At 42.9% G+C, this 21,124-nt stretch overlaps 3 protein-coding genes across 4 annotated transcripts; 1 reads left to right on the top strand and 2 right to left on the bottom strand.

Annotated features, from left to right (window-relative positions):
- Window positions 1-43: 43 nt before the first annotated feature.
- znf668 (zinc finger protein 668) lies at window positions 44-3,008 on the bottom strand. 2 transcript variants are annotated; one of them, XM_071926773.2, is made up of 2 exons: window positions 2,913-3,008; window positions 44-2,311 (listed from the first exon to the last, which is right to left on the bottom strand). In XM_071926773.2, the coding sequence occupies exon 2, from the start codon at window positions 2,296-2,298 to the stop codon at window positions 328-330; it is 1,971 nt and encodes a 656-aa protein (XP_071782874.1). In that variant the 5' UTR covers window positions 2,299-2,311; window positions 2,913-3,008; the 3' UTR covers window positions 44-327. The 2 variants fall into 2 exon arrangements, with proteins under 2 accessions (XP_071782874.1, XP_071782875.1); XM_071926774.2 differs by having other exon boundaries at window positions 44-2,340; window positions 2,913-2,970.
- A 1,650-nt stretch (window positions 3,009-4,658) lies between these two features.
- znf646 (zinc finger protein 646) lies at window positions 4,659-12,768 on the top strand. The gene is made up of 3 exons (XM_071926795.2): window positions 4,659-7,267; window positions 7,527-8,606; window positions 8,903-12,768. The coding sequence occupies exons 1-3, from the start codon at window positions 4,659-4,661 to the stop codon at window positions 9,792-9,794; spliced, it is 4,581 nt and encodes a 1,526-aa protein (XP_071782896.2). The 3' UTR covers window positions 9,795-12,768.
- Window positions 12,769-13,005: 237 nt separating this feature from the next.
- Window positions 13,006-20,982, bottom strand: LOC139932829 (tumor necrosis factor receptor superfamily member 12A). Its single transcript, XM_071926738.2, has 5 exons — window positions 20,758-20,982; window positions 16,947-17,045; window positions 16,629-16,778; window positions 15,462-15,510; window positions 13,006-14,778 (listed from the first exon to the last, which is right to left on the bottom strand). Exons 1-4 carry the CDS (start codon window positions 20,837-20,839, stop codon window positions 15,470-15,472), a joined length of 372 nt encoding a protein of 123 aa, XP_071782839.1. The 5' UTR covers window positions 20,840-20,982; the 3' UTR covers window positions 13,006-14,778; window positions 15,462-15,469.
- Between the last annotated feature and the right edge of the window lie 142 nt (window positions 20,983-21,124).

Raw genomic sequence — 21,124 nt, 5'->3', positions numbered from 1 at the left:
ATTAGTTCTTACAGTGATCAGAATATACGTTTGCAACACCATGTTTTTATGAAGTGATTACAACAGATAAGACAATTTGATAGTAGGCTACTTATAGTACGCATTTTAAAACATGAATAACATATACATAACATCTTTGAAATCACATGGCAATACAAAACAAGGAGAAAGCTTTGACAAATTCACAATGAGTAGACTCCATATTGAAATTTTAAGGAAGCTATTTTGAAAAATAACCGACTGTCAAAATGAAGCCTGTCATCTAAAAAGATTGAAGGCCGAAGGCTGAATAGTTGTGAAATAATATTTCCAAAACAGTAAAATATCTCACAGTCCCTCCTCCTTGACCAAGTACTCTGGCAGGGTCTGGAAGGCCGTCACAGGTACAGTCACTGGAACTGCCAAGGATATTGCACTGGGCTCAACGGTGGTGGGGGAAACCTCACTGGGGGGCGGAGGAGAGGGGAGCGGGTCTGTGTGCTGAATAATGTTTAGGTCAGTCATTTGGGTAGCTGCAGTTTGCTCTGGGTGTGTCCGTAAGTGCTTGCGAAGGTAGGCAGCAAACAGGAAGGCTTTGCCACACTGGGGGCAGCTGTGCGGTTTGTTGGTGGAGTGGATCTTCTGGTGTTTACGCAGTCCAGCTTTGTTGAGGAAACCTTTGCCACAGCTGCTGCAGACGTGGGGCCTCGGCTTGGGATGCTGCTTCTCGTGCTCCTGCAAATCCGCCAGCTGTGCAAACTCCGCCTGGCAGGTCTCACACACATGTGAACCCAGGGGGACGATTTTGGTGACGGTCGCAGGAGCGGAGATGGTGTGAAGGCTCTCGTGGGCCTGCACTTCGTCCCAGGTTCCGAACGTGGCATCGCAATGCGTACAGGAGAACTGGGGCAGGGTGGTGTGAGCAGGAAAGACTGAGGCAGACCCGGGCGCCGTCTCCCGCTGTTGCTGCTGCTGCTGCTCAGATCGCTCGGCTAGGTGAGTTCTCTCATGTTTGCGCAGGCTTGAGGACACAACAAACGACTTGAAACACTCTTCACATTTGAACGGGCGCTCTCCGGAGTGCACGCGACGGTGCTTGTTGAGACTGGAGCGCTCTGCGAACGACTTATCGCACTCGGTGCACGAGAAGGGCCTGAGTCCTGTGTGTACAAGCATGTGGCGGCGCAGATCCCAGGATGCTACAAAGGCCTTGTCGCAGCTCTGGCACTTGTACGGCCGCTCGCCAGAGTGAACACGCTCGTGCACGGCCAGATCTGCCGGCTGCCGGAACCTCTTGGAGCACTTATCGCAGGGGTAGGGCTTGAAACCCATGTGGGCTCGCTGGTGGCGGCGGAAACTGGAGGGGTCAGAAAACATCTTGCCACACTGTGGGCAGAGGAACGGCTTCTCTCCAGAGTGCGTGCGGAGGTGAGACTGGTAGGAGGAGAGCTGGGTGAAGCCCTTGCCGCACTGCTCGCACTGATACGGTTTGCTCTGGGAATGAATGCGCTGATGGCAGGCCAGGGAGGAGGAGCGGGAGAAGGCCTTGCCACAGTCCGAGCACAGGTAAGGCTTTTCTCCAGTGTGGGAGCGCTCGTGGTTTTTCAGGTCCTTCAGCTCTGTGTAGGTTTTCCCACACTCATCGCAGGCGTACGGCCGATGGCCCTGGTGGTTCCGCCTGTGCTTTCTGAACACAGAGGGGTCGGCGAAGCTCTTACCGCACTCGGCACAGAAGTACGGCTTCTCTCCCGTGTGAGAGCGCATGTGCACCTTCAGTTTAGACAGGGTGGGGTAGCTCTTAGAGCACTGGCGGCAAGAGTACGGGCGCTCTCCGCTGTGCTGCGTCATATGGATCCTCAGGCATATGGCTTGCATGAAGGCCTTGCCACACTCTGTGCATATAAACGGCTTCTCCCCAGTGTGAGAGCGGCTGTGGTTGCGTAGCTCTGTGGGAGTCTTGTAAGCCTTGTGACAGTCGGGACACTGAAACGGGCGCTGCGCTGAGTGGGAGCGCTCGTGCTTTGAGAGCTGGGCCTTGCTAGAGAATATTTTACTACACTGGGAACACGAGTGTTGCTGCTGACGTTCCTTTGCGTGTGCCGCAAGCTTGTGACTCCGTAGAGCTGAGGGACTCCTGAAAGCCTCCTGACATGCAGAGCATTTGAAGGAAGGCTTGGCTTTTGGAGGCCTGCCTCTGCCGCGCTTTCTCGTAGGCTGATCCTTCACCGGCTCTTCCTCTTGTTGGCTCTCTCCATTCTGTGCAGAAGGAGGGGTGTACTGCTCTGCAAGGGGGGGGCTGCCAGGCTGAGGAGAGGCCATCTTTATGTTATATCTGGAAACAAAAAGGCATTTGTAAGGATTCTGTAAATAAAAAGATGAATATTAGCATGAGGATATGAGACTGGAAGTTAGATTTATCAACAGACAGCAGACCAAAGCCATAGGCCAGTCTTGCATTTGCAGAGCAGTACGTCAATGACAGTGGATGCTGCTGGACCTGCACCAAATCTATAGTATAATATAATAGAATGTTGTGGGTGTGTGGTATTAAATCACAAAATGGCTGGCATTAGGACCTCAGGGACAATAAGCTAACCGCTTGATGCCAGAGGAAGTTGGCAGCGCAATGGTGTGGAGACCACAATGTGCAATGCATGACAGACAGACATGTAAACGACTGGAGACCTTTTGGTACGAGAACTAACGATCACGAGTCGATGCGATGGTTTAAACAACTGGACGTAAATATGTACGTTTTCCCTTTCGCTAGCTTGCTTGCTAGTTATTTTACCTACTCAAAATGGCTGGCTTTAGGACCGGCTGCACCTACTCGCTCACTAGTGTCATCATCATTATGACCATGATTTTACGGAATGGATTTAGCTCTGTCTTTTGCATCGTGTATGTATTTCCATAAAAAAGTTATTTCTTACCTGATTCAGGGCATTAATTGGCCGAGAGTGCCTGGATTAAACGCCAATGCGACTGCATTTACTGTGAGACACTGCGATTGGCGTTGACTGCAGTTTTGAGGGACGGCTTTAGGACCATGATGACGAAAGCTCTCGAGTAACGTTAGCCAAGTGTGCAACACTTGCGCGAATGGTAAAATAGCAAGTTAGCTGGATAGTTCAGCGACTATCTAGTAAAAGTTGTCCGTCTTGATAAAGTTAGTTGTTTATATAACATTATGGAAAAAACGTCTGCAAAGCCTAGTCGGCGGTTACAGTGTACATTACAACTGAATAATGTTGCATAGCTGACGTCAAAAGCTGCGTTATGTTATTTCAAAGAGGCTGTCAATGTGCGAAAATGGAGAATAGAACAGTCTTGAGAATAATGGCTGAATTGTTGTTTTTTTTTATTTGCGTGTTATTATAGCTGTCTAGTGACTTTAAAGTTCCTCTCGCTGCAGTGTTTATTAACTCAAAAGTAACGTTACCAAGTTTACATAGCTACTTTAGAGGGGGACGTATTTCAGTGCTACACATTTCCTGTTTCCTAGCAACAAGAGCAATGTGGAAATGGGGATGGAAGAAAAAAGACAATTGGAAAAAAAGGGGGGTTGCCCTTTACAGCAAGAAATAACGTTAGCCAAGTATTGAATTAAAATACACCGTCGGAAGTGTTTATTGAATGAAAACTGCAAAAGGTATTTCATTTGACTTATGCGTTGATACGGTGGTTTCGCGTAAAACGACTTCTTCGCTTTTTGGTGCAATGTTTGTTTAGCTAAGCATGATGATGCTACTAGGTAGCGGTTAGCATGCTAACGTTAGCTCACTGTTTTGTAAAACAAACATCACTGTAGTCAGCCTGTCCGCACGTTAACATGGCCCTGTCAACACAAGTACATTTATTTGGTTCATTTTAAAATGTCGGAGAATATGGACTTTTACAATGGCGATATATTTTAAGCGTGAGGCGTTGGTCTCCCGGTTTATTGACATTGCTAGTAGAGTTAGCTCGCTAGTGCGAAGATATAGCATGACAACAAGCCGGGCTAGCTACAGTTTCTAGCCTAAGTTTATCCATAATGTTGTTTATGCTCGACTGGACATTTACGTTTTGCACATTGCACTTGGATAGCTGTGCAGGGCTTTATGGATTTTGTAAGATGTACATCATGGCTAAAGAATTGTAGATAGTTAATAAAACTAACTATGAGATGCTCTCTATCGCTACAAAACTGGCGTGGGAGCATGGTATGATTTGTTTAACATTATGTTGTAGTATGATTGTATGAATAAAATAAAACTTTAATGATAATTGTGGGGAAATTGAGTGATAGCATGTTATTCTTTGAGTTAAAGATATTGTAGAATCAACTTAACTCATTACATAAAATTGAATGAACATACTGTCACAGTCTTAGGAAAAATGAGTTTGTAACTAACATACTAATGCATTTTCCTTGGCTTATCTCTAATTGACGTTTTCTTTACCCCCCACAGCTTTCATGATTTGCCTGCCTCTCCCAAACCCAAGTCACTCTCCTCCTAATGCCGTGGAACTGGTGCTTAACATCTTATGTTGTGTCACTTTCCTGGACACTCCTTGGACCTTATTGCAAAGAATTGGCTTCTTTTCATATGGACGAGCTAGACATCTAATGCATTTCCCCTCCACTTATTTATACTATCTCTGTCAGGTTCAGTTATTTCAATTATTATCCTGTAATGGCTGTGCAAGAGCCTGGCAGGACAAAAGGTTTCCCTTGCAAACAGTGTGGCATGGTATGCTCCAATATGCCCAGTCTGCTAGAACACATGGATAGTCACCTCCGACAGGAGGAGGAACGTAAATTTAAATGTGATGAATGTGGACGTGGTTACAGGCATGCTGGTAGCTTGGCTAACCACAAGAAGACGCACGATGTGGGTTCTTTTCAATGTCAAATATGTGGCAAAGAAAACTCTAATGCTTTGGCCCTGAAGAGTCACCTCCGGAGCCATACTTCACAGAAGAAGTACTCCTGCACAGAATGTGGGAAGGCATTTCGTCTGGCTACACAACTGGCTACGCACGAGAGGGTTCATCTAGCCAGGCAAGCAAAGGAGCAGTCGTTTAGGAAGGTAGACATGGAGTATGCCACACTTGAAAATAGACATGAAAACGAAATTGAAAACGATCACTCACTTTGTTTCAGTGAGCAGTCAGCCAGTGTAGCAATTTCTACAGAAAATAGCCCCACTGAGGACAAGATGGGGCTAGTCCATAATGCGGAAACTGAGACCTCTGATGATGCAGCAAATCGACCTTTCAGATGTGATTTGTGTGACAAGTCATACATACACCATCGAAGCCTGACCAATCATAAAAAGACTCACCAGGTAGGAATGTTTGAGTGCACGGTCTGTTTCAAACTGTTCAGTAACATGGCTGCCCTCTACAGCCACCAGAGAACTCACAAGACAAGAAGTGGGGCAGACCCTAGTTCGATGGATGTGACGTACACAGGCACAACACCAGACCAGTTTTCACCTCAGAGCCAGGATGCTCCAGTAAATTTCTGCCACCTATGTCAAGTACTGTTCCCCAGTGACGAGGAGTTCCAGGAACACATCCAAATGCATAACTCTTCATCTGTGTCATTTGGGCTTCAGGATGGCTTGTCAGAGAACCATAATATATCATATGATAACAGTATTGCTTCTCCCGAGTCAAATTTTTATGCATCTCCTGTAAATAATGTTCCTTCAGTATCATCGTCAATGGATAATCATGGAGATTATGATCAGCCCCAGGAGCAGATTAGAAATAATGGTCATATTTATTCAGACTGCTCCAATAATCAAACACCATCCTCCAGCAACACTCAGGGAGAGCCCTCAGTCATCGACTCAGATATTCTCAATCCTACCCTGGCACATACACAAAATGCTGATGATGCAAGTGAAATGGAAGAGAACTTGGCTGCAGATTCTGATGGGCGTCGCTTCAAGTGTCAGATCTGTGGTAAAAGCTACCGGCACTCTGGGAGCCTAATCAACCATAAGAGGTCCCATCAGGTCGGGATTTACCAGTGTTCGATCTGCAGAAAGAGTTATCCTCATCTGGCCGCCCTCAGGAGTCACCTTCGCCTCCACAAGGCTCAACCATCCTCTTTTAGCCTGAACAATGAGGGAGACTGGCTCTCCTCTGAGCCTCTGACTCTGGAAAACCAGCAGGGCTGCTTCCCCTCACACGAGGAGGAGGATACTGGCCCTATGCTCGGTATTGATCAAGAGAATGCAGTTGACCACAGCAATGGAGCGTTGTACCATGAGCAATTCAGTCAGGATTATTCCCAGGATATGACTGTGCATCTACCTCATGACGAACACCTGATGCAGAGGCACATGTGTGCAGACTGTGGTGAGACATTCGCAGACATTGCAGGGATCAAGTCTCATAGTTGCCCCCTGCTACAACAGCAACATGAAGCTACTAACAATGGCTATGGCAGTAATATAAACTTCCAGGACAGAAATGGTCAGTGTGCCATAGGAAATACAGGGGATAATGTAGAATTCCAAGGTCTGAATGGTAGCCATGACCAAAGTTACTTTGAACAAAATTTCCATGAAAATATAAATAGTGATCAGTTGAATGGCGGTGGGGAAGGTAATAACTCTGAAGAGGATGATGACGGAGATCTTTATCAATGCTCTGTATGTGGGAACAGCTACACCAGCATGAGGGCTCTGAGGAGCCATCTCCGTGGGCACACTCAGGCCCATGGTACCCCTGCAAGCTCAGTGCCTTCTTCCATGTCCTCCCATGAAGAAGTGAAAGATGATGAGCCAGGAGAGATGATGATCTGTAGTACATGTGGGGAAAGTTTTGCCAAGAGGCAGGACTTAATCACTCATCAGCTGCTACACAACAAGGCCCAGGTAGATGATGTCAACTGTTTGCATATGAACAATAGCGACAGGTCTGGAGGCAAGCTGGAGGCACAGAGCATCATCTGTGGCAGCTGTGGCATCTTCTGCACCAACTACCATCATCTTGAGAACCATGGTTGTACAGCTGAGAGGAAAAATGAGTCAACAAATGGTGAAGAGAAAATGAAAGTAAATGTTTCCCAGGCTGAAGAAGTGCGACGCATCAAAGAAAATGTTGATAATGAAGATCGTCAGTATAAGTGTGATCAGTGTGGGCGGTCATATAGACACGCTGGCTCCCTTCTCAACCACAAGAAGTCCCACAAAACTGGAGTATTCCGCTGCCTTGTTTGCCAGAAACGCTTCTACAATCTATTAGCCCTTAAAAACCACCAGAGGTCCCACTTTGATATAAAGAGGTTAGTGCCAGCTTTAAGAAAATTCACATAATTTATACAAATTAAATGCTGACATTTTTTTACTCATGTGGCAGCTATGTCAATTCTTGTTGAAAGTGATTGTTGTAAAACACTGCAGTGAAACAAGCTAAGAATTGCTTCTGTTGTTTCTGTTGTCTGCATTGCAGATGTGTTTTGGCATCATACCTCTATTCCTTCTGTAGACTGTTCCTTGTTTTGCAAACACAGGATTAACCAAATGCCTTGTCTCCTCCCCCAGGCATACTTGCCATGAGTGTGGGAAAGCCTTCAAAATTCAGAAGCAGCTATTGAACCACCTGAGAAGGCACAAGGAGAACCAAGCCAAAATCCAGGAACTCAACAACCAGATCCAGGCCCTCATGCAGATGAATGGGACCAGGTCAGATGGAGGAATGCAGTCCCAAAATGCAAATGCCAATCAGGCTTTGACCCCCATCCGACGGCGCAGACAACCCCCTGAAGGCAAAACGGGTCAAACAAAGCCTGAGACGTTAGTCAAATCAGAGGACACAGGCGACCTCCGTCCGTTCGCCTGTGACCAATGTGGGCGCACATATCGGCATGCAGGAAGTCTGGTCAACCACAGAAACTCTCATAAGACAGGTGAATATTACTGTTCTGTATGTAACAACACGTACTCTAACCAACTAGCAATGAAGAACCACTTGCGCACCCACTTTGCATATAAGAAACATTCTTGCCAAAACTGTGGAAAAGGCTTCAGGGGAAAGAAGCAGTTACTAACCCATGTATGTGCCGACCTCAGAAAGGACGGGGCAGGAAGTAGGAGGGGTCTAAAAACTAGAGCCTTTAAGTGCAAGGAATGTAAGCAGGCGTTTCTGTCTGTTGACCAACTGGCAGCCCACACCTGTGATGGACCTTCAGGCAATAGTGTTGCACAAACAGATATGTCCCTAAATAAAGAGGAGCGGCCTTTCACGTGCAGCATATGCAATCGCAGCTACCGTCACGCAGGCAGCCTCCTGAACCACAAAAACACCCACAAGACAGGACACTTCAGCTGCACATTTTGCTCTAAGCCCTTCACCAACCCCATGGCTTTACGCAATCATACACGTATCCACACACAGAAGAAAAAATATGTGTGTCTCACGTGCGGAAAGGCCTTCCGTCTTGCCAGTATCCTGCACAACCATCAGAAGGTGCACAACCGGGTGGCAAGTCACTTCAGCTGCCCTGCATGTGGCAAGAGCTTCCAGGGCCGGTCCGGCCTGAAGAGGCATCGCTGCCGGAGGGGGCAGGATAACGCAACGAGAGCTGGTGTCCATCAGTCAGAGAGTGGAGACAAGTGCTTCATGTGAGTTACTGTCCCATTGTGAACTGAGTATGTAAGTCATGTTCTGTCTTTTGAGTCATCATTACTGTAGTATGTATTTTTCAGATTAATATTTATATTAATATATGCCATTTGTTGTACATAACTGTTCTGACTGCTATTTTGAATGTTTGTGGATTATTTTGAAGTATAATTGTAAGAAATGAGTTATCAATATTATCAGTCATTTCCAGTTTAGAAGTAATTCACTGTTGGGTAAAATGATCAGGGTAGCAATGGAATATTAAGGATTGAATATGAACGTGTCCCTGCTGCAGGTGTGACCTGTGTGGGCGCTCCTACCGCCACGCTGGCTCCCTCCTCAACCATAAAAAGACACACTCCGAAAACCTCCACCACTGTACCTTGTGTCTCCAGACATTCCCTGATCCTCTCACTCTACAGATACACTCCCAGATGAAGCGACACTGCTGTCCCGAGTGCGGCAAGACCTTCTGTCTAATCGCACACCTGCAGAGCCACATGGAGGTGCACTCAAAGGACCGGTCTGTGGTCTGCAGCCCCTGCCAACAGAGCTTTCCCAACACAGCCAGCTACCAGCAGCACCAAGACATGCACCACAGGGCTCAGGGCCACTATCAACAAGGCATGGGTGCGCCCATGGATAACAATCTCTGCTGGGACGCGGGCATAAATCAGACCATGGGGATGGAGGGAATGCCCAAGCTGGTCCCACCGTTGTCCCATATGCCAAGTAGCATTTCTGACCCACAGGAGAGTAATGACGCCCCTGGCACAGAAGAGAAGAGCCACGTCTGTGAGCACTGTGGACGCACTTACCGCCACGCCGGCTCCCTGCTCAACCACAAGAACAGCCATAAGACGGGCTCCTTCTTCTGCTCCGTCTGCCAGAAAGAGTTCACCAACCTGATGGCTCTCAAGAACCACCGGCGCATTCATACGGAGCCCAAGCGCTACCAATGCCTGGAGTGCGGCAAGGCCTTCCGCGTGTCCACTCAGCTCATATGTCACCGAAGAATCCACACCAAAGAGAAGCCCTTTGCCTGCCTGCTGTGCGATAAGAGCTTTTCCAGCAAGTCCAACCTGCGACACCATCAGAAGATGCACCAGAACACCCAGGCCTACGACTCCTCTTTTAGCATGGATGCTAACACTTTTATGGACCTGGACATGGGGTCTTTCCTTTGAAGTAGGATTCTAGAGTATATAAGAGAAGAGAGGGCAAGTGGTCCTCTTATTTATCCCTCTATCAATAATTGTAAAACAGTATTTTTTCAGAAAGTGCCCCGAGGTCCTGACAAAAACTCCTTTGAAGACACGCACATTTCATTATTGACTTCCAATCTTACCTCTGCAACGGATGGCGACGTCAATGAAAAGTCTCCAGAGGGTTTATCGGTCAGACCGCTTTTTATAAGGTCTCAATGTTTTCCATGGAGTACACAAGATCCCAGAATACTGAACTGTCTGATGGGGGCGGCTGATCAATACATTAAAGAGTCCAGTCTCCCCTCATTCCTCTTCAACAAACCAACCAACCAAAGTGAACAGAAAACTGCAGCCCAGGTCCATGTGAGAACATGATCAACACGTTGATGACTTGCTTTTTTATGAGACGGTACTGTTCTGATAAAGGTGATATTTCCTCTCTTGCTATGTATAATTGTGTTCAGTGCCTCCGTAAGTTCCTTACAAAAGAAAATATACAGACTATATTTATCTCTGAATCCTTTTGTCAGCTTTGCCATAGGTGTCAAAGGACTGTCACTTTCCTTTGAGATTTCACATAGGGCAAGCCTGTTATTATTCAGTCAAATACCTCTGGGTGTATCCAAAGGTCAATGGCAAAGTGATTTACTGAAATCATGTAATCAAGTAAATGGTTGTACTGCTAATAATATTCAAGTTCACGTTTGAGTGGCATTGTATGCTAAAATGGATGTATTTAATAATTTATTCCTGTTCTATTGATTTTATTTTCTGTGCATATTTTAATAGAAAAACTTTTTATGAATGTTGTAAAAAAAAAAATTTGCGTCTTCTAAGACTCATGTAGCCTTTAAGGAACTTCATCAATCGATTTGTAATTCCGCAGTTCTCAGTTACAACAGGTAGGAATGAATTAGCCAAGGACGGTGTTATTGGCAACACTCAGGGGAAACCTTCAAAAGGAACATACCTGATGTGTAAAACATTGTAGATAATCAGTTTCTGAACTGAGCATGATATTTTTCACTTGTGCCATTTCTACACCTATATATTTTTGCTCATGTAATTGTCAACTTTCTTGTCCGTTGTCTCTCTGTAACATTGTTGATACATTTTGTTGTAACTTCACATGCATTGCATGCTCTTGAATTGTAATCCCCCTCGAACCTTTGAGAAGCATCAGTTATGTTTAAGTGCCAGTGCCTAAAACGTAAGTCGATTGTAGCAATTAACCGTTTCATGTGAACAAACCTTTTCTCACTGTAATTGGTATACTGTAGAACACAATGTTTATTTTGTCTTTTTCATGTTTCTGATTTGCGAATTCCGTTTATTCTGGAATATTATTAATCTTCTGATTTGTTAACCTGCTCAGCCACAACTAGTTAAAACGTCTTTATGCACTCGGTGGCAAAAGTATTGCAACAGTGAAGTGAAAGTGGTTCCTTTTTGCTCCTGTCCCCATCAATGGTTTTTCCCCTCAAAAGCTGTATATGAGACAAACAAAATATAATGATTTAGGGTATTTTTTGTTTGTATGTTAAAATATCAGTATATGTGGTCAATACTCCTAATTTCAGGTAAGCACAAGTATTGCTACAAACTTAGCTTTATGGGTTTAAAGAAAAGAACCAGTTTCATCTTCACTGTCAATTAACAACTTACTGTTCTGTGATAAATGTGCAATTATTGATTCTTTGGGTTAATTATTTTTTTATTTGTCTATGGTGCCTGTTGTTCCTTTGGCCGTTTCTTTTTTGACAAATCAGAAATCTAGGAAAGTGGAGTGGAGAACACATGGCCTTCGGTGTCATTTTAACAGTATGAAATTTGATTTTCTTTATGCCTTATACGTTACATTTCATATATTAATATGTGTGGCACTGGTCAGACGTATGAAATACCTCATCAAAAGCCCTGCCTACCTAGCAACTGATATTTAATGCCTCATGCAGCTTAATTCTAGAGAATACACTGTAATCATGCAAACTTTGATAGTAATTGTAAGACACATAGACTGATAATCTATGAAGCATCAACGTAATGGTTTTACTTCATGGTTTGCAAGAGCCGTTTTCACCACAACATGATTCCTTCTCTGCGATTTGCCATTTTCAAAGTTGTATTTGCACATTTGGTAGTAGAGAAGCTTGTAGCCTAAGGGGAAGTGAAGTCTGTAATAATGCAGCCAACCAGCGGAGACGGTTGTTTGTCGGGGTGTCGATGCTTTTTCCCCCCGGGACTCGTCTCCAGTTGACCGTGAACGAGTTGGCTGGGCTGTCTGATAGTTCACCTCACCTGAGTTTGCGGGTCGTAATATTTAAGCAATATGCTGAACTCTTAGAAGATATTGTTTCAGTGCATGGATTCAATTCATCTCTCATTTGTTTTATGTCTTACCATTGTATTGAGTACAGTGACATTATCAGATTCAGTATATTCTGGATACAAACAATAGCCTTCAAAACCATGACAGTCTTGACAACTTGCCATCTGCCATTTTGTTACATTATTTAAAATCTTACGTGCATTAATTGTGATGATTTAGACTGTCTTACTGTAATGTATTTTCATATGCCATGGTAGCCTACATGTAAAATGACACGTCAACATTTCAGTTAAAACTGTAAACTGACTTATTGTTTTCCAAAATGATCCCGGTCCCTTCTCCTATGGCACTTATATGTTCACTCCTCTGTCATTGATCACAATCACAGCCTAGTATTTGTGTCATGTGTTTATCTCAGAGCTCTGTAAATATTAGGATGAAATATTGGTTGGATCTCTGTACATTTATGGCAAGATTTTCTTCTGCAGGAGAAAACTGCTAGATTAGCTATTGTGTAATAAAAAGCATATACCACACATTCTGATTTATTGAATTTTTAGTGCTCAGAAACAAGTCTGCTCAATATTTAATTCATATTTATATAACTATTTTGTCACTCTGAAGCGTAGATTTTTACTTCTTTGTTAGAACTTAGTTTAGAATATAAGCAAATTATTGAAAATTAGTTGTTGAAATTAAATGACTTGGAAAATACAATGTGTTCTGTGTCTATATTCTTCTCAGACAGTGAATGTGAGATGTATATCATTACATATTAAGCTGCTCATAACAAAGTAGATATAAGAATGTTTCCAATTAAAAATAATGGTAAATGACATGTTTGCAGATCAATAATCCTTGCATTTTTAATGAAAGTTGTCAATTTTATTGTGAAAATACATTTGGTACACAAAGCACAGTTTATTTGTAACATTGCATTAACTAAAAGAAGCCAGTGCATGTATATACAATTACACACAACTAGAAAGCAAGAAAAAGATGCAAAAAATGTTAGTTATTGCTCAGTAACAATGTTGGCTGGCCTGGTAGAAGTTGTACAAAAATCTTCACAGGAGTCCCTTTGACGATCAATATCCACATGTAGCAGTTGATGCAACTCAACGTGGCAAGATACTTTAAAAAATAAATAATATAAAGATATTAAAAAAAAATGCAAGTATCTGTATTTTAACGAATTCCCCAATTTTACTGCCAGGGGGCGAGCAGTTTACCCACAAGCAGATCCACAACATGATCTGAACAGAACATCGTCAGTCACACACCACATATCTCAATATTTTGCCTGGCAAATTATCTTGATGCATCACCTTAAGGAACAGGTGCCACATCATAGTTTGAAGATAAAGATCATTTTGAAAAACAAAAACAGGGAAGCAAAGTGAAAAAACAAACTATTTTTCCCCCCCAAATCACTCAATGATTCACGTGACCACTTAGCTTTTTGCTAGACTTCCTGGACATTACATGTCTTTTGCCCTGTTGCAGATCTGAAAGGATTTGACAGGTCAGAGTTAGTAAGTAATGTGATTATGTAGCTCCACCTAAGACATTATAGGTGCAATTTTCACTACAGTACATTCCTTGCAACCTTCTCATATCTTGTTAGCAGTTTTGGGATTGCATGTCTAGTGTTTCAAACATCCTGCCCTACAAGCACTGATACTCTCACATGTTATTTACCACAGGGACAATAACATGTGGGTAATTGGGGGTAATACAGCAAAATCCTACCAAAAAAACAAAAACAAATCACAACTTTGTAACATGGAAACAATATTGAAAATGACCTGCAATGGAGGGTCTGTTTTTGTTCTCAGGAGACCCAGGAACAGTGCATAAGAAAGTTTCACTCCCTTTATCAACAACTTTTACTGTATCAGGCTCTCGAAAGAACAGGTACACACGTTCTAAAATGGAGGTACTGGCAGGGATAATACATTTCACCTAAAAAAAGTATAGCTACATTCAAATGGCCTTGATGTGCCTAACAGTATGTCTTGCTCACTTGTTGTGGTTCATCTTAAAAGAGGCTGTTGTTGTGGTAAATGACCAGCAAATAGACCCCTCCTAACCCGGCTGGATAGCAGGCGACCAAACTGTGGCCCGGCAGGCAACAAAAGCTGTGTTACATTCACTGGAGTCCTGCTGGTGATAGAAAATACAATACAGGTTTTGGGGCGGCGTCTGTCACTCTGGAAGGATGACTGCAGTTTTGTCAAATTTCTGAATCTAAAAATATATATATACACACTATATATGTACACGACAAAGGCTTCCAAATCCAAATTTTATAAGAATTCTAATATTAAGGCAAGTAAAATGTGAAAATGATACCACCGCTAGTATAATGTCACTATTCCTAAAGAGGTGTGAGAGTTGCTCTTTGTAAGTCACATGATCAGTGCACTGTTGGACTCGTATCCGCACTTGAACCTACGCCGAGTATGAGAACTGAGCACATCTCTGCTTTGAACAGTATAATAAATTAAAATGGTCCGTTTCTACTCAAAAGATACCCTGTGGTCAGAGTACAGTTCATGGCACAGAGCGTCTTCTGACTCTGAACCAGTCTTTCCTTGGTTCCGTCACATCTGTTTCCAGAGAAAGATGAGGCTGTGGAAGACATGGGACTGATTAAAGTCTGGTGAGTTTACATTCACGTTATGTCAAACTATACAAGGTTCAAGAAGAAAAAAAAAAAGATTGAGCTCAAACAAACGTAGAGAAGAGGTGCTGCTTTACAGATGGGGGCAATCCATGAGAACGAAACGTCGCATTTTTAATGTGGTGCCAAGATAAAAAAAGTCTATTTAACGGAGAGAGTGTCATGCCTGGTCGTTGTCATAAACTATACAAGATTAAAATATTACTCACATTTAGAATTAATAACGTGTCGTGACTAGGGTTCGACAGATGGGTTTTTGAAGGGTGATAAATAAGATGTTTTGGGGTTTTTGGAAGCTGCCAATAGTCATGTTTTGTGCTGTATATTTCAATTTGACCAGAAAGTCCCCAAAATACAAGGATTCGGTCCCCATAATTTAATTATTTACCCAGTGAAAATCCATACAAAGGCAATTCATAGGCTTCTTAAGGCAGGTGAGGCAGGTTTCACTGCTGTTTTTACAGACTGACACCCAGGAAGCTGGTTGAATAAAATCATATCCTCTCCTCCATCCTATCAGCACTGGGAAACACTGACTGGCCAATATCTGATTTATATTCAAAGGCCAATATCAGCCTGATATATCAGTCTAACCCTAGTTAACACAGTGAAAAGTGAAAAGTATACCTACTCAAATGTTTAAGCTTGATAAAGTGGCCCCGCAGTTTCTTCAATGGGTTCTGCAGTAAAGGAAGAGAAACATGATTATTTTACCCAGCATTCATTTGTCTTTGGAATCAGTGCTGTGACAAATTGGCCTTGTTACCATATTAACACATTTCACTATTGTTATTATCCTGACTCAACATAACTAATAACTAAAGGTGTCTCAATATTAAAGACTAAAACTCACAATAGAGACAACTTACAAGGGGTTATGCAAAATTCAGCTGAACCACAATAATACTTAAAAGCTACACAAAGCGACCAGAGAAGAAGAGTTTCTGTGTCACAGTGACCTAAATTTGGACAGAAATTTACCTTATTAGACTATTCACTTTTACTGATTAATGTTAATGTTACTAAATGCATCTACACACAGACCAGTCTTTTTCAGGCGTTTCTCTTTTTTAGCCCAGTTGTTATATATTTAGACATTATTTGCGTACAGCCCATTCTCACATGGACCTCCATGATGGCACCAGATGTGGTCTCTAGAGATTTGAGACGCGACTGCAAAGCCTTAATACACAGAAATCATGTAGCGTGACATCGGTAAACTGCACGCTGCACGCTCGTGTTTACCAGCCTGGCCGGTCTGTGATGCTTTAGGGAAACTGAAAGGATGAGAGAGGCAAAGGATCTAATGTTGGTGAGTCCAGCTTTCTCTGAGTGGAGACAGTTGGTATTTCTCTTTTAAGTTTTGATTCGTCACTTCGTGTAGGTGGAGAAGAACGGAAGAGGATTAGGGCCACATGTGAAAGATTTATTTGAGTTCTGAGTCAGAATTCAGATTTTAAAGTCAGACTTCGGAGAAAAAAAAGTCAGAATTCTGACATTCTGAGTTTAAAGTCAGAATTCTGAGAATAAATTCAGAATTCTGCCTTTAAACTCAGAACTCATATACATTTTTCACGTGGCCCTAATCCTCTTCCGTAGAGAAGAGTCCACACCCGACACCAGAATTACATTTGGGAAAATAGAGTGAATCTACAGGGTCTCAATTGGGGAGGATGGGACACTCTCCTCTACGGCAGCCATTCTTTGCGATTTCAGCTGACAAAATGGGTGTATTTTAACCCTCTAAGTCACTCTCCAAAAGGTCAACCTCAGATCAGTTTTTACAGAAGACTCTTACCACGTAGAGGCCGTTTCTGTGACTTGCGCCGATGCACCATAACCCCGATAATCAACGCAGCACCAACCAGCACCACAGCCAGCACCGAGAAACTGGTGATGGCCGCCAGTCTCCACACATCAGATGTCTCCTCTACATATATAGGCCTACCTGTAGAGGAACACATCACATCAGAGTTCAGAGAGTTAGAGAAGATACTGCTGTTTGGATATAATGAGATCAACAACAGAAAGCATGCTAGTAGCAACATGTTACCACAATAACACTTTAATGGCACCACAAGCCAGAAGGCCCATCTGACCTGATTAAATAGCTTACATGTGTTACACGATGGCGTCTTCGGGTATTGCTTGCATGACGCACATGGCACACAGAGATCCACATCTGAATTCCAGAACTCTGAACTGCTACATTGGCCTGCGCACAGAAAAACATTGGAGATTGGCTGTTAGTTATGTCATTCTAAAGCGTCACGAGTCATCCGCTGGAACACTTTCTGCAAGAGCCAAACCCTGTGAGTGTTTATGTGAGTTCTCCCAAAGCAAAACACATTTCCTGATTTATAAAATATTTACCACCGCTCTAGCCCATGAAATATTACGACGGTGGTGGTAATGTGAAAAGGAGAATGATGATATTTGGAGTGGGACAGACTTCCCTTGAGAAAGATGCAGATGTTTTTGAAAACCACCAAAATTCCTCCTCCCTCTTCCCCCCCAAAAAAAAACAGAATCAGGTGACTCACAGGAGAAATGGAGCTGGAATGCTAGATAAAATGGTATGAGTCAAGCCGACAAGCTGAGAAACGCTGTGGGTTTCTTCTTCTTAAGAAACGAAATGGGAAATTCCTTTGGGGTTGACTGTCTGCTGATGCGCTCAAATGCAAAAGAGAATTACTCAGTGATTTTGGTTGCGCAGGCACAAGCCCGGTGAGGCGGCCGGTGTGTGAACAGCAGGATGTGTTTTCACAAAGTGCTTCCGCTGAATTGTTTTGAGTGTGTGTACGTGTGTGACTTCCAGAGAATGAACGCTTGTGTTATACAGTATCTGTGAGAAAGAAGCCGCAGCGGTGAACAAGCCTCACAAGCTCACGCACAGAGAAAATGTCTACCTCTCTGGACACAATGGAAACCTTCATATCTTTTTATGGCAGCCAGACAGTAGAACAATTAAAGCTGTGCACTTCCTACATGATAAGGGAGGAATTAGCCTGAATATCTGACACAGTAAAGGCCAACAGCAAGCTCAATGTACAGAGCAAAGATAACATTAAGTGTGTTGTTCTGTATTATCAGATGTGGGATTTACTCAACTGCTTAACTCTGGCTTTGGTGTAAATGCATGATGTGTGCATTAATAAACTGATGTGATGCATGAATGAATATCAAGCTGAACATCTTACAAACCCTATAAGCTTAATTCATAGAGCATATGCACAGCTTTTCAAAACAGTGCTACAAAACACTACTTCAAAGCGAATAAGATGAATAAAAAAAGCCAGGCATGAAATAAAAACAGGGTTACAAAGAGTGAAACAGGCAAATAATCTATAGATATTCGATAGATAATAAATATGATGTTCATCATGCTTCCTTCTCAGTGTCGCAAGTGTATTTGCATGAGCAACCTCTTTTTTTCCACATGGTAAAAATAAACCACCATACTAGGTATATGGCAAGTCATCGTATGTCATTTAATGGCACCCTTTTTTTAAAGTCAGCTGTTCCAGTCATCAAAGAAAACAATACCAAAACTACTCAAGAAAGGACTTTGACGTAAACTAAAAGTAGAGAGATGAATATGCAGGAAATTGGGTCAGCGCTGCCCTTGAATGAAAATGATAACATCAAACTGTCAGTGTGGGTTATTCACAGCGGTTTTGGGTAGACAGCGCTATTGATTGCTCATCCTGTGCATAATAGCTCACAATGAAGTGCATGCTAGACAGGATCTGTAGGCCTATTCTATATGATGGTTTTAAGTGTCAAAGTGACATATAGTGTTTGTCTGAACTTTTACATCCAAATGAGCGATATATTTTTGTAGTGCTATCAGTTCCAGTTTCAATGTAATCTTTTCTATCTTTTGCATCTCATTCTCTATGAAGCTGTACAGCAGTGACAGTACAGATTAACAGGTGGGAAAAAAACTCTCACGGTTATGGCTGTGGGAGTGCGAATGTTGGCCAAGTTAATTTAACACAGACTGCACTGTTCTGAGGAAAGATTATCTTGGATTATCTTGGCATGTTTCACCATTCACACCCAAAATGCATCCAGAATGATATTTCAGTTTTAGAATAGCCTACATCACAGTATACATTTGCAGTCAAAGCACACACACATTGCCGATTACATTGTATTATATGGCCAAGAACAGAAGAGGCTGCATGTTTACAACAAGGGTCTGAAGCCGGTCACATTACACGAGCCGCTCAATATCTGTCGATCAGGCTGTGGAAGTCACTCTTCATCGGCTGACATTAGAAAAGGCGCCAGTTTTAAAAGTCAAGTGGAAGGACTTTGACTTGTGACGGGCTGACTGTGCTGTGAGGAGGTTACATGATCCGCTCCTGCCTCCAGAGCCACAGCGGGACCGCCTGCACTGCTGCCTGCCTGGGCTGAATCACTTTATTGGGGTCACAGTAAAATGTGTCACTGATCTGGTGAGCATTTGTCATCGTGCTTTCAGCATTACTCCGCCATCCCCCGGGTCCAGGTGACCCACGACTGAAGGGCTCAAACAGTGACCAGCAGGAATTAGAGCATGACTGTGAAGTTTGAGCCTGGCCTGACCTTCACTTCTGTCCAATCACAAACCAAACCTGTCTGCTCAAAACAGACAAAAGCCTGAAATCTGCTAATATCAAACTGAGAACATTTTCCAGCAATATTTTTGTTCCTGATCAAAACTTGAACAATTGAGTGCTAAAGAACAACGTTGGGGGTATTTCAATGTAGGACTTTACATGGACTTTATATAGGTTATTCCAATGGGTTATACCACTTTATCACACATTCATAGAAGGCATAATTTCCACTAGCCAATATTAAAACTTTCAGAAGCAAAGAGGTATCGTTTTGATTCACATTTGGCAACCACAGGAGTTGTATTATGGCTCAGTATTCTGTCTGTAAATAATGGGTAACAAGATCATTTACTGTCAAAAGAATCAGTTAATACTGAGTAAAGATGAAGTTTAAAAATCATCTTTTTTTTTGTATCAAATGAGTTTTCATGACTAAAAGACCTTGACAAACCTCAACATCTAACCTGACAAAGAGGATGGGTGTGTGTGTGTGTGTGTGTGTGTGTGTGTGGGAGGGGGGGGGTCCTATAGTTTCTCCTAAGTTATTTTGGGGGGGTTGGTGGGGGGGGGGGGGGGGGGGATCACTGACAGCTGATGTCCAGATGTCCAGATACCAAATTATACAAATAAATGACTATTAATTTTCTAGATGTATTGTAGGCTATATTCTAATGTTTTGATTTTAAGGTCTATTTAAATGTAGTTGGTCCAATGCCTATAAGATAAGATAAGATAAGATCGCACTGTTTCTATGGCAATGTTCTTATCAATACAATTATTCAGTAGTTCATTATTATGTTCCAGCTCTATAGTCCAGTGCTTTAGGCTTCTCAGCCTGTTCCCAGTGCTCAGATCCAAATAATCCATCCAGAGGGCTGGGGAAAGAAAGTCACAAACTGGGATTTTTGTGAAATTGTAAAACCTTTTTATATATTTAGATGTTTTTTTTTTCTATTTTACAGTTTTCCACATAATGGACACTAGCAGTGCACCATTCCATGTGGCTTGTCCTTTTCACCCAGGGGCATGGATGGGGTGAAATAAGGCGATCGGAATGCGGAACCGGTGAGAAATGCAGCTGGTAGAGGAAGCGGCTCTGTAAGCAGCCCCATTATCTGACTCCATTAGACTGACCAACATATTCCGTGTTCACTGACAAGGATACCCGAGAAAAAAACATTTAATATAAAAGTTATATAATCCCATTATCAAGCCGAAATCTTAAGTCTATGGTAACCTATTTCTCAAGTCATCAGCTTACACAAATCACAGTTCTTGTTGGGGGAAAAAAAAAAACAAGTGTTAAGTTATTTTACTTACTTTTCTGTGCGTTCACACCATGGAAATTCGTCACGGCCGCAATAATAAGTCCGCACAGCGCGCAGAAGACGTTTGAAGCCATGTCGGTGCTGGGTCGGCTGCTCGCTGTAGGCTACACAATTCCCGAAAGTTCATCTGATTAACAATCCGTGCTGGTTTTCACCATGGAAAAGCGAGCATCAGAGTGAGTCACCCGGAGGAGTCTGCGCCTTGTTTTAATAGCGCACACACCCACGCTAACAGTTCAACTACTATGAGTCATTTCCTATGTACTGTAGCCTGCTCGGATCCTCTACGCGCACCGAGGATCCGACCCAGACTTACAGGAAACTTCATTACAACACTATTTGGTTTCGTTTGTTAAAGA

The sequence above is a fragment of the Centroberyx gerrardi genome, chromosome 20, assembly GCF_048128805.1.
Source record: "Centroberyx gerrardi isolate f3 chromosome 20, fCenGer3.hap1.cur.20231027, whole genome shotgun sequence".
Classification (NCBI taxonomy): Eukaryota; Metazoa; Chordata; class Actinopteri; order Beryciformes; family Berycidae; genus Centroberyx; species Centroberyx gerrardi.
The sequence above is the reverse complement of the archived record's forward strand: the minus strand, read 5'-3'. Positions and strand labels throughout refer to the sequence as shown.

Excerpts from the sequence above, each read along its gene's own strand:
- LOC139932829 (XM_071926738.2), bottom strand. The coding sequence starts at position 20,839 with ATGGCTTCAAACGTCTTCTGCGCGCTGTGCGGACTTATTATTGCGGCC. Across the intron at positions 16,779-16,946 it reads GACGCCATCGTGTAACACAT|GTAGGCCTATATATGTAGAG; the intron begins GTAAGCTATTTA and ends GTTCCTCTACAG. Across the intron at positions 15,511-16,628 it reads ACAGAAACGGCCTCTACGTG|AACCCATTGAAGAAACTGCG; the intron begins GTAAGAGTCTTC and ends CCTTTACTGCAG.
- znf646 (XM_071926795.2), top strand. The coding sequence starts at position 4,659 with ATGGCTGTGCAAGAGCCTGGCAGGACAAAAGGTTTCCCTTGCAAACAG. Across the intron at positions 7,268-7,526 it reads TCCCACTTTGATATAAAGAG|GCATACTTGCCATGAGTGTG; the intron begins GTTAGTGCCAGC and ends CTCCTCCCCCAG. Across the intron at positions 8,607-8,902 it reads AGTGGAGACAAGTGCTTCAT|GTGTGACCTGTGTGGGCGCT; the intron begins GTGAGTTACTGT and ends TCCCTGCTGCAG.
- znf668 (XM_071926773.2), bottom strand. The coding sequence starts at position 2,298 with ATGGCCTCTCCTCAGCCTGGCAGCCCCCCCCTTGCAGAGCAGTACACC.